The sequence below is a fragment of the Equus przewalskii genome, chromosome 1, assembly GCF_037783145.1.
Source record: "Equus przewalskii isolate Varuska chromosome 1, EquPr2, whole genome shotgun sequence".
Lineage (NCBI taxonomy): Eukaryota > Metazoa > Chordata > Mammalia > Perissodactyla > Equidae > Equus > Equus przewalskii.
The window spans coordinates 141,380,752-141,394,092 of record NC_091831.1 but is presented as its reverse complement, the minus strand read 5'-3'; the positions used below and the strand labels follow the sequence as shown (position 1 = coordinate 141,394,092).

Genomic DNA, 13,341 nt, shown 5'->3' with positions numbered 1-13,341 from the left:
CAGCTCCAGCCCGCCTGCTGCCAGCTGCAGACGCAGGCTGCATGTGGCCAGAGCTTATAGGACACTTCAAGACAAGCCAGAAACTCTGGATTGTTATAAGAAATTTTCCAATCTTTAAATATAGATTCATTTTAAAAATACTGTGCAACCAAACTATGCATGTCTATGGACAAAATCCCCTAAGCTGCCATTTCCTATCTCTATGCTAACTCTACTGCCAGCCATGTGAGCAATAGACTCTTTTCCTTGCTTCCTGTTAATATTAATGGTCCACAGTAACTATTAAAAAGGATTATTTGACATACTAGAAAATGGATCACATCAAGCATAGTCTCAGTACAAAACAAGCCTGTTACCACAGTCAATCAAGAAATTTGACTCAAACTAAAAATGATTATAACAAGTAAATTGACTTTTACCAAATGCTACTATTACTACTGCCACCATTTACTGAACAGTTACTATGTGCGAAGAATTCCATTAAACACTTTGTGTGTGTGTATGTATATATATATATAATAGGATCTCCTCCTCTTACTCCTTTATTCTATTCACCACCCAACATTCTGAAAGATCTTTCCAAAATATGATCAGATATCACTTCCTTGCTTAAAATCCCCCACTGGCTTCCCATTGCTCCTAGACTAAAGTACAAACACCTTACTATGACATGCCCCAATCCGGCCCCAGCACACCTCTTCACCTTATCTCCACCACTCACCCCTTGCTCACACAATCCCAAAACCACAGCCCTCTGCTTGTTCCACAGATACAAAGGGTCTCTTCCCGATTTCCAGGCTTTACACTCATTGGTGTCTTGGCCTAGAATATTCTTCCTCAGGCTTCTGCATGGCTGCTCCTTCTCGTGAGTCAAGTCTCAGCTCAAACATTTCCCCCGAGAGACCTTCCCTCACCAGTTCCCTAGGGTTGCTTTAGTATCACCCTATTGGTTCCTCTACCATTTACCAGCACTAAATTATCACTCACTCAAATTACTTTATTCATTTTTTACTTGTTTATTATCTGCCTCAACTAGGATATAAGCTACCCAAAGCAAAGAACCTTCTGGACTTGTTCAAGGCAATGTTCCAAGCAACTGGAAGCTAGGCCTTAGCCTCCAAAGCCAACCAGTACCTTCTCAACAGAAAGATCTTAAAGAATCTAACCATTTATCCGATGGCATCATTCACAGTTTTGTTGTACTCTTCTCTCAAACAAGGAAGCATTCCACTCATCCACCTTTTAAACATGTAAATACTGATGAGGTTTTAGGAATTAAAAAAAAAAAGAATGATAAATTCCTTCAAAATGACACAAGATGATATAATTTTAATTAGGAAACAAAATTATTTAAGATTGCCTTTAGAGTCTTTTTTCTGAGTAACTTACCTCTTTCTCCCTTTCATAATCTTCTTTGTCATATTCTTCGTCTTCATTTTGTGTCTGCAGTGCCACACTGCCAAAGTCTAATGACATGGTCCTCCTGTGGGAAAATAAAGATGTTTGGTTTCTAAATATCCCATAAAAGCTCCCCAACCAAACTACACAAGAGACGCCATTCACAAAAAGACAACAGCAGCCAGGGAGAAGATCTATGTAACTCATGTATGACAAATGCTTAGTGTGCCAAATATAAGGAGAGTTATTACAAATTAATTATGGTTCACAGAAAATAGCTGTATGACAGCAATACATAGAAAAGAAAAAATGCAAAAAGCTAATAAACCTATGATTATACATTTCCAGTGGTCTAGAAAATATAACTTAAAACAGCAAAATTTTTGTCCACACAAAAAAAGGTAACAACAGACTAGAAATGTGCCAAAGCACAAAAATTGTAAGAATAACTCAGTTTCTAACTTATTATTAAATATGGCACAGGTAGTAGCCTCCATAATTTGCTTCATCCTTTGAACATCACAAACCCAGATATGACTCATGTTTTACGAAAAGAGAGCCACTGAATTCTGAGTTAACGATTGGCACCCAAAAACCATTTACAATCTGGTAAACGCCATGTGACAAACAACAAAAATATAAGTGTAAATGTCCTGCTCTTGAGCTTGATAAAATTAGGTTCTAGCAAAAAAAAAACTCAGGACAAACAGAAGTGAAGGCTGCAAAGCTGTCCCACTGTGGAGCTGCAATTCCAAAAGCAACAGCAAGAGCTCCCTGGAGAATGGTAACTGCTGTGGCAGAAGCACCAGCTGGGTTTTCAAGTACTTACGGTCAAAAGGCTGCTGGTGATTTGAATTATGCTTAGGGATCCTGACACTACACAGAAACTACCCAGAATTTCAAAGCTTTGAACAATCCCGACAAAAAAGTCGGCAGGCGTCATCAATTACCCGGCCTAACACTGCCCTGCATTCAGTCCACTCCGTGCACGCCAATGAAACACACTTTGATGTGAGCCTGAGCCACAACTCATTCACGACACTTTTCAGGCTCTAAAATGTCATTAAATTGGAAGACAGACCCAGCAATCCAAACGCGTTTTACCATAAAGAACTTAGCTCCCTCGTGTTAACAGCTGAGAACCATGATCACAAACTTTCAGGTGAGCCAACAGCTCTGCAGCAAAAGACAGTCCACTTCATCAGCTCCAAAGCGCCCTTGACTGTAGGACACAGTTCCATTTGTACCACTGAGAAGAAGATGTGGCCAATTAAATTATGTGGCCAACATCATTAATTTTAAAATGCAGCCTGACTTTGTAGATGTTAAAATGTGAACAGAAAATGTGCGCTTTAGAAAGATGAAATATGGTATTACCGATGAACACAAATATGAATTTCAATGCTGAAAATCCCCATATGCCGAGTTTTTGTTTGTTTTTCAAGGACTGGGTTATGTTTCTTGGCCAAACTCAAATTTGCAGGCCACCTTCTCTATCCCACCCTCTCTGGCGCCTACACTCAGCCCGTCCCTTTGAACTCTATCAACTCAAATGCCTCCCATCAATGCAGACCCTTCCAGCCTCTGCTTCTTAGACCAGACCTGCTCCTTTTTAGTCTTGTGCCAGGGCTAAAAGGAGGAAGGGACATGTGTGCTCTTTCACTGAGGGGGAAAAGACAGAAGCCTGGGCATTCTAAACCTTGTCTCCACCCAGCAGCTACAAGAACCCTCTTGTACACCAGCATAAGATGGAGATCCGAGTATGGTAAAGAGCCTCCAATACAGCTGAAATGGTGAGGGAAAAACACTCACACGTGCTCATGTCTCCGGGGGTTTTTTCACTACAGCAAGTGAACATCAAGTCCACAGAATCTACACACAATGAAAATACTCACCCATTTAAATCCTGGCTTCTTAAAAGAAATGAGATTCAGTTGGACCTTAAGGACATCCTGAATTCTCAGGCAGGAGCAATCTTTCCTGTTTCTGATTCTTACAGCAATCCCCACCTCCTCCTGCATTTTATAGTTAAAGCCAAAATATGGAAAATGGATTAAGTTCTTCTTTATTAGACAAAAGAAGGGAGGGTGTTTTTTTTTTCAATCCTTCACTAACCTGCCATTAATTCTTGTTGAATATTGAAAAAGAACATTAAGATTTACAAGAGCCTATTGCCAAACACAGCTACTTTAAATAAAGAGCTATTTTTTTCCTGATAAAGAATAATGAATTCTACAAGATATTTTCATTTTTCAGTGAAGAGAATGTAAAAGACCAAACTGTATCTTTCTTTGAATGGCATTTTAAATCCAAACCATGTCATTAAAGAAGAATCTGAAAATATCTGAAAAGACCAAAATTTCTCTCCACTGAGGAAGAAAAGGAACAAATCACTTTTCCTTCTTAAAAGTACAAACTAGCAGAGACCTTAAGAAACTATTTTAGGCATAAAGAGAAATTTGATAAACTTACTGTCATCTAAAAAAAAAAGACTGAAAAGATAATTAGTATTTTAACTAAAATTTAAAATAAGAGCTAACGCTTTTCTTCAACTTATTAATCACTACGAATTACCACTGCTTTCAGAGACTTTACTATAATATTCAGAACAATACAAGAGACAGCTCTAGAAAAAAGTAACAAGACAGTAAACCCAGAAGCCATAAAGGAAAACCTTGACAGAAACTTAACTCCAAAAAAATTAAATTTATATATGGCAAAAGACATCATTAACAAGTCAAACGTTATGTATGAAAAAATATATCACTAACAAAGTCAAAAGATAAAATAATAAATAATGAGAAAAATATTGGCAAAATACATGACAGAATTCAGACATACAATTCTCACAAAGAAACGGAAAAAAAAGGCAACCCAATTTAAAATGCGCAACTGACATGACAACCAATTTTAAAAAGGAAATGTGAATGCTCAATTAACTTGAGAAGACGTTTAAGCTCAGGAAGAATTCAAAGTGTCATTTAAACAATGAAATATGATTTTCAACCGCTAAATTGAAAACAAAAAAACTAGATAACACCTAGTGGTGACTATTTTATAGGAAACAGGCAATCTCATGAATTGCTGGTGAAAGCATGAACTACGAAAAACATCTTGAAAACTATCAATATTAATATGTATATTGAAAAAGAACATTTGCCCTAGTAAAAGTACTTCTGAATTAATTTTGCAACACTATGCCACCAATAAAGATAATGAAATGTTTCTATATTTATTGACTGATTATTAAAAGATCAAAATGCAGAATAAGTGTACCGTATGCTTTTTTTTTTTTAATAGCAATCTGGTTAATACTTTCTTCCTAGGTAGACAACCTTTTCTGAACCTATTAACAAGACTATGTTCTGTCCTTAGTTACACTCAGATTGGAAGGGCTCAGTGTCAGTACTCAGTTTGTGGTCCCTGGTTGTTTTCTCTGCCCTCCTTGCAATGAGAAGACTAATGGGTTTTTAGTTGTACACAACATTAAAAAGCAAAAGTAGCATTGTTTTTGCCTCATCTAATAGCTGGTAAGCAGAATCAAAATGTATCTCCCCTACCCTTTGCACACGGTAGGCACACAACAAATATTTGCTGAATGAATATGATACATTCACGTTGCCTTATACTGATTCATTAGTTCAATAAAATTTTACTGAACACCTACTGTGTGCCAAGTTACATCCTAGATGTATCTAAGACATGGTACCAGCCAACAGAAGCTTATAGTCCCTTAAGGAAACAATGATATAAATTAATAGTTACAATGATACAGTGTAACAAGTTCTGTAATAGAGGAAAGTACAAAGCACAAATAACTTTGCTTAAGAAGAAAGGAAGGCTGAGAGAAGTTTCACAGAAAGAAAAAACTTTAGATTACAAATGGATGGTAAAGGACACAACACAACTGTAAGTGGTTAAGAATGAGCACTCTCACTCCGACAACCCGGGCTCAATTCTGGTTCTATCTATCAGCGGTGCATTTCTTCTCCATTTCTTCATTAATAAAATGGAGGTAAAAGTAGTACCTACCTCAAAGATTGGTTATGAAGTTTCCCAAGATAATGCACCAAAAGTGCTTAGCACTACGTACCAAACAATACATTTTAGTCTTGTTATGATTAGGACATTATTATTGATGAAGAGGAGTCTGTCAGCTACCAAAGAGGTTAAAGGAACAAACAGCATTCAACACACCTGAGAAAAGGTGAAGGCGCAGCCTGTGGCAAAACTTCCTTCAAATAACGCAACCTCTTCTGGGATGAAAATGCCACCTCCTTCAAGGTGCCCTCCCAATCCTGTTCCCCCACGAAATGAGTCACTCTTTCACTTTCAGACTATATTTCTTAGACTTTTCTCACAGCTTCAATTTCAGCCTCTCTTATTTAGTTGAGTGCATTCACATATCCAGGGAGGGCATATAAACTGTCACGCCATTGTGAAGGATATGGCAAAATTCAGCTGAAATAAGACTCAAGTTCACAACTAAAAGATAGAAACCGTTAAGGGCCACAAAGTTGGGTTATTAGTGCCCTAGGAGTTAGGAAATTCTGCTTACTTGCTTCCCTTCTAGAATGGAAATAGCCAGAGCACACTAGCCTATTTTAGACTTGCAACACCAGGCTTATGAGGCCTATTCATTCATTCAACAATTATTTACCAAGCACTGCTCAAGATTACAAAGTTTAACAGGACTTGGTGGAGGGAAAGAAAATAGACATACAATACCAATGTTGACAGTAATCTGTGATCAGTGCTAATGACGGCAGCTTGGAGAAATCGATTCAGGGTGCCCAGAGGATGCAGCGAGTAGGCACCCACAAGATAACAAATGAAACAATCAATGGCCTTACCAAGGAACTCCGTCTAGCGTCAACGACTGCACAACAAATAGGTACCGCGAGACCGAAGCTGCACGGAGCCCAGAATGCCCGCGGCTGCAGGCTTTGGCTGCCAGCGTCACAGGCACTCGCTCAACACACGTGCACAGAGCACCCACTGTGAGCCAGACGCGGCGCCAGGGTGACCAGGGCGGGGGTCGCCAGGGTTGGGTCTCAGGGCTACCCCAGCAGCCTGGAGGAGGCGAGGAGGGATTCCCAGACGTCACTTCTAAGTAGGATCTTGGGGTCTCGATGACACTTCAAAGTCCAAGGCTGAGCCTCGCAAACCGCGGGCAGTCCACCACCGCAGGATTTGGGGAGGGGGCGGGTCAGACCTCCGGAAAACCTCAGCCAGAATCCCGAGGACCGTGCACCTCCTCCAACCCCAGCCTCAAGCCCAGCCTCGAAGAGAAACTCACCGGAGGCCACGGATGCTGTCACCGAGGGGAAACCCTAGCCCCGGCCGAAGACCAACCTCTAGCAAACCTCCTTCTCCTGCCTCTAACCCGCTAGCTCCTTCCTAGTCACAACCGAACCCACGGAGCCCTGAGGCCACTGAAGAGCAGCCGCCGCCTTCAATCGCCGGCTAGAAGCTGGGCCGGTGGGCGGGGCCATGCCTGCTCGGGGCAGGGCGTGGAGGCTGAAGTCTCCGCCTTTCTCAAGTTTGGTTGAGAAGTCCCCCTGCAGTTGCAAATATATGGCTGTTTGAAAGCGGGCGCCAGAGGTGGCGGGAAGTTCCTCCTGTGCGCCCATTGGTGGATTCGTGAGCCAATTACGAAAGTGTTCAGTCTGGTGAGGGCGGGCTTATCGGTTGCCTAGAGACGCCCAAGCGCCTGGCCTCCAGCGTTAGGCGAAGATGCACCTGTCTTGCCTGGGCAACCTTGCCCCTTTCCTAACCACCCTATGGGGCCGACTGGTGCGCTGACTCGTGGCCCCCGCGCTTTCCACCCCAAATCCCTGGTTCTCGGCTGCAGCACACAGAATCCCTCAGTTTCCCCACTGAACTCTTACCTTGGAGGTTTTTGCATTTGCTCCTCTGATTCTCTAGGGTGCCTGCTTCTCCATCACCCAAACAGCCTTCGATGTTCTTTCACTTTGTCTTCTTGCTTACTAGGTCCCAACTTGTTTGAATTTGTGTTTCTTTAATTACTGATGAGATGGCACATTTTCCCACGTGTTTGTCCACTACTTGAATTTCCTCTAACGTGAATGTTCTGGTCACTTCCGTCTACGTTAACCTGCCCTTTAAGACGGTTCTGCCCAGTCTGCAATAAATCCACTACTTTATCTACCTTCTATGGTTGAAAGGGTCCAAGGGAATATCAAGGAGTTGGTAGCAACAGGTTCACATAGTCTTTTAACCCTTTCCCATATATACTAACATGGAGTTTAGTTTAAGGCTCTTCATCATCTGGCTAGTTTTCCTTTGCTGCCTCACCATCCCACCCTATGATGTCTGCACTGACACCTGTAACCCCATCCGCCAGCATAATGGTCTGGCACATAATAGGTACTCAATCCACAGCAATAGGTGAGTGAAATCACTGGCTGAGCTGCCAGTGGTTCCAAAAGTTCTTTTGTTTTGCTCAAGCTATTTCTTTCACCTGTATTGCCCTCCCTTACTTCTCCACCTACTCAGCCTTCAAGACAGATGGGGACCTCCACTGAAGGCTTTCATGACACACATCTCCCTCCCTGAGCAAAAACGACCTTTTCCATCTCTGTACACAGTGTACATAACTTATTATAGTTGTTATTATCTACTATAATCGGTGGTTGTGTGTCTGTTTCACTCAGTCCAATGTTAACGTCTTGAGGTACTTACTTTGCTTCTTGGACGTCTACTATGCTTCATGGCCCCTGGTAGACACTCAAAACAAATTTGTTAAATGAGCAAACAAGTTAACGAACAACTAAATGAAGGCTTTTTGTGCCAGAAAAAGCAAATAAAAAGCATTCAGGTAATTGGCAGATGTTGAAACCTGAGCCAAGGTATCCGTTAGTGGGAACGCGGCTCAGGGACTGCTCACGTCTCACTGAAGTCCCTCAGCAAGCTGTGTGTAGTGACGTGTGCTGAGGCTCAAGGTGGACTGCTACAGCAAGGATGGTAAGCAATCCCCGCCCACAAACAACTGTTTCTTAGAGATGAAAGATAAAAGATGGAGGGGGGAAAAAGCGCATGAGACCGTGTTTATAACCCCTTACATCGCGCTTTACAGTTTGCTAAGTCCTTTCACAGACACTAGTTCATTTGGTCCTCACAGCAACCCTGTGAGGGGTTAGGACAGGTGTTAGTATTCCATTTTACAGCAGAAGAAACTGACCCCCCAAAAAATTAAGTGACTAGTCCAAGACTGTGCAGCTAATGTGAGAGAGACAGAATTTGAACCCAGTTCCTTTATCTCCAAATCCAGAGCTCATCACTACGTATAAAATATGAGACTGAAGCACATAACTCACAAAAGATGCAAAATAAAGAGTAAATCAGAGCCCCTTGCCTTAAAAATGGATTTGAGCGGAGTTATCTGTATATCATAATTGACAAAATTTTCTTGACTATCTCGTTTAATTCCTTGCCTAGGTGCTTGCATATAAAGCATGAGGCAGAACCCATACCCTCAGGTACCCACACTCTATTTGGAGTCCAAGATGCTTACATAAAAAGAGAAATGATAACACACAAAAAAATAGTTTACTACATGCACTATGAGTCGAATAGGTAATAATTCTGGGGAAAAGTGAACGACTAAGGAAGGACCTATCGGGGAAAATTCCTGGAGGGAGACGCAGAGTCAACAGGCAGGTTGATTAGCAGGAGTGATTGCAATGTGAAGTCCAAACCAGCAAAAGGAAAGGATTCTTATATTTAGAGGTAAGACTGGAGAAGAAGGCTGGAGGGAAGCAGTCAATAGAAGAGCTTGAAGCCTGGAGAGACGGGAAAGGCATTCTGCAGAGGTAAGTTATGGTGCACATGAGGAAGGAACTTAACACGTCCAGAGAAACACAAGGAAGCATTCTGTGGGCCAAAAAAAAGACAAATGAGGGGAAAGAGAGAAAAACTGCCAAAGGCACTGAATGCTGGACAGCAGATTATTTGTAGAATGTCGGATCAATGCTTGTCTTGTATTTTTTAAACAGATACACCTGTGAGCTGGGAGGGACCCTACCTCTACCAGACTTTACATTTCAAGGGGAAATTTCATATTGATGAGATGTGTTCCCTCCCTTCAGAACATTTATAAAGCTGGAGCTAAGCCTTCATTCCTCCATTTTCCTACCTTTTCTTTGGTGTCAAAACTATGAGGTCAAAGCAATGCCATCATGAAATAAGGAGTGCTATCCTCAAAAGAGCGCTGAACTTAAAGAAGATCTGAACTCAAGTTCCAGCTCTCCTACCTACTAGCTTTTGTCCAAAACAATTTATTTAATCCCTCAGAGCCTCAAAGTTCCTGTTTGAAAACAGAAATGAGGGGCTGGCCTGGTGGCATAATGGGTAAGTTTGCACTCTCTGCTTCATCGGCCCAGTTCACTGGTTTGAATCCCAGACGCAGACCTACACACCGCTTATCAAGTCACACTGTGGCAGGCCTCCCACATAAAGTGGAGGAAGATGGACACAGACGTTAGCTCAGGGCCAATCTTCCTCAGCAAAAAAGAGGAGGATTAGCTGCAGATGTTTGCTCAGGGCTAATCTTCCTAGAAAAGAAAAAAAGGAAAACAAAATAGAAATGATAATATCTACATCTCAGGATTGTGAAAAGACTAAAATAAGATTGTATGAAAGAGCTTTTAAAATGTAGAAACACTATTTAACTGAGTGTTATTTAACTGAGGAAGATCAGTTCGTTATTTCTAGTATATTCACTCAGTAATATTTCTTGAGCATCTACTTTGTGCCAAGCATGTTCTAGGGACTCATTTAATATTGACATGTGGATCAAAATGCCTGCCCTGATTAAGTCCCTTATCACAGAAACTACTCCTGCCCACAGCCGCTGTGACCTCACCACCATCAGTTCCCCACCACCCCAAGACCTGGCCATACCTGATTGGGTCAAATGTGAGCACCACACCCAAGCTGAACCAATCATGTTCACTTCCCAGATAACTACAGTAAGACTCCATGAAACTGCATCAAGTGGTAACCATACAGAAGAGAAGCAGACTTTTATTACGCTTGTCTGTATTTTATGGGCAATATGCAACTTCCATAGCTGTCATATATGTTGTGGAGCCTAGACTGAAGATCGTGAACTTTTGCTGCTCAAAGTCGTGGATCTGCCTGGTTCCCGCACTTTGTGAAGCCTAACAATTCAGCTTTTCCTTGGGTTCTGTGATAACCTGAACCTTAAAACATCTTTTGACTTGAGCTGACTTGGGTCATGTAGGGGTTGAATAGTGTCCCCCCAAATTTCATGTCCACCTAGAACTCAGAATGTGACCTTACTTGGCAATAGGGTCTTCGCAAATGTAATTAGTTAACACAAGGTCATACTAGATATGGATGGGCCCTAAATCCAATAACTGGTATCCTTAAAAGAAGAGGAGAGGACACAGAGAGACACACAAGAAACAGACTGCCGTGTGAAGACAGAGGCAAAAGTTGGAGTTATGTCGCCACAAACCAAGGAAGGCCTGGGGCCACCAGAAGCTGGCAAGGGGTTCTTTCTAGAGCCTTCAGAGGGAGCATGGCCCTGTCAATGATATCAGACTTCCAGCCTCCAGAACTGTGAGAGCCACCTACTTTGTGGCACTTTGTTGTGGCCGCCCTACGAAATTAATACAGGTGGCTTTCCATTCCTCACAACCATTTACGACGAAGGTGCGTTTGTGATGATTGATTGTATTTGAAAAATCTAGACCAGTGATTCTCCAAACATGATCCATGGCCCACTGGTAGACCTCAAGGATATTCCTGATGGATCATTAAATGATACAAACACGCAAGCCATTTCTTCAGTAATCATGGGAAAACAACTTGCAATTTTATGTACAACTAAAGTTTACCTATTAGGAATCTACCAACTAAGATATTAGGGGTTATGAATGTTTAGAATTTGCAAAGTAAAATTAGCACATTATTTAAGTTTGCCAAGAATGGTGATTCATCATCTCTATGTGTGACATGGTAAAGCTCCTGCTCTCCCACACTTGAAGATAATTGAAATTCCCACTTTTGGGAATTCCCACTTTTCCCGGGACGTCATGGTTTTTAAGAGCTGTTTTCCCTCAGAAATCAAAATATAATGATGTACACCTGAAACTTATATAATGTTATAAACCTATGCTACCTCAATGAAAAAAATTAATTAATTGATGTTTTTTAAAAAAGCTGTTATTCCTGCTTCTTAATTATGAACAATCTTAGCTTGGCTTCATCAGTATCAATTAAGTTTGTTGTGACCCAACTGTGTGTAGTGTTAACTACTTTAATATATTAATTTACACTTTTGCTATAACTTGACTTTAAAATAATATCCAAGTTCAGTTCAATTTTTATCACTAGTCATCTATTAGTAGAGTCATCAATTTATAATTCCTCTGAAATTTGCTTATACTTTATTGAAATGTGTTGGCTATAGATTCGGTCTATTTAAATAACTGGCCACACATTATCAAAGCAAATGGCAAAATTACTTAAGTTTTTTGAAAAATCTATAGGGCAGTATTTTGAAATATCAAATCATAAGAACAGGATTGTATCCCTCCCTTAAAACTAAGTAAATAAACAATTCCTATTGTTCCTCCAGTTCTTTATTGTCACTGAGTTCTTTTCCCCTACCAAAAAAAAGGAGGAGCTGGGGGATAAAAAGTATGGGGACAATAGGGCTTTTGCCTCTTTGATGGTCTTTGGCTAAAAGTGTGAGAGCCAAGTGCCTAGATTCAGTGTTTAGGATTTTCAATCACAACAAGGTTTTTAATCAGAAAGCCAGTAAAAGTTATCAGAAGAAGTGATGATGACTATTTGATAAAGATGCAAAGCTGCAAAAATTATATTTGAACATGGAATGCAGACCCTCCCAAGTGTTACTCCACTTCTGTTTTCTGAAACACTCAGTAGATTAAAAAGGAAAGAAAGAAGAACCAAAACATGATTATAAAATTGGTGTATATTTTAAATGCTTACATAACATGTTGAATGCATACTGATAAAATGCAACATAAGGATACCACTCATAAGAAAATTACAGGATTTATTAAAAATGTTAGTGTATTTGAACATTTAAGATAGTATAGCCCAGTACTAATTAAATACATGTTTAAAGTTGTTTGATGTCCTTCTGCCTTAGGTTGCGTTCCCAAGAAGGGAAGCTTGGGATGAAAATTTGAGTGCAAATGATTTACAAAGGAAGGGTTTCCCGGAGAACTGTCAGGAAGTTAGGAAGCAGGTCGGGGAAGGGGAAAAGCCAAGCAGGCGTGTGCTTTCAAAAGTGCCAGCTGTCCTGATGCCACGGGAGCTCGAGAGTGTAATCAGGACGGAGCAAGGAAGCTGGGCTTTCCCACTCCTGCACCAGTGATGGTGGCAGGGAAGGGGAGGAGGAAACCCACAGGTGCCTGTGGCTCTCAGGGACTCAAAGCAGCTCCCTTAGCCTGAGGCTGTCCTCAGAATGCAGAGAGTCACCCAGAGGCAGTTAGAAGCAAAACACACAGAAGCTAGCAGAGGGGCATACAGAAATGGCTCAAGGGATCCCAGGGGGTCCGGGCAGAGCTGATAGCGTCTCCAAGATTCGTGTTTACCATCCTTTGATCTTGTCAGCGTATCTCTGGACATAATATCAAACATTTACATTTGAGGTCCTTTATGAAGGCGAGGCTTCACGGAGCTGAGGGAGTTGACTCTCCATACTCCTAGCATGATGGGACCTAGGGTGACCAAGATGATCCTACCACCATGTCCAGTGGACTTACTATATTAGTGAAACTGCCAACAGTTAAAATAGCAATCTTCCTGAAATCTCTTGACATATCTAGGTTTTACCCCCAAACCTTTTTTAAGTTAAACCTTTTTTTTGGAGAAAATTGTAGATTCACACGCAGTTGCAAGAAATAATGCAAAGAGATC

General features: G+C 41.2%; 1 protein-coding gene across 11 annotated transcripts in view; it reads right to left on the bottom strand.

Moving 5' to 3' along the window:
* Positions 1–7,035, bottom strand: part of CEP152 (centrosomal protein 152) — a 92,680-nt gene extending 85,645 nt beyond the window's left edge. For 4 of the 11 annotated variants that reach the window (XM_070624445.1, XM_070624486.1, XM_070624478.1 and 1 more), the window contains exons 1-2: positions 6,698–7,004; positions 1,390–1,483 (exon numbers count right to left, since the gene is read on the bottom strand). In XM_070624445.1, coding sequence (XP_070480546.1) covers positions 1,390–1,476 — 87 coding nt within the window. In that variant the 5' untranslated portion in view covers positions 1,477–1,483; positions 6,698–7,004. Of the gene's footprint in view, positions 1–1,389; positions 1,484–3,293; positions 3,414–6,251 lie in introns of those variants that run through there. The other 7 variants (XM_070624457.1, XM_070624497.1, XM_070624480.1 and 4 more) reach the window with 4 other exon arrangements.
* Positions 7,036–13,341: the final 6,306 nt, after the last annotated feature.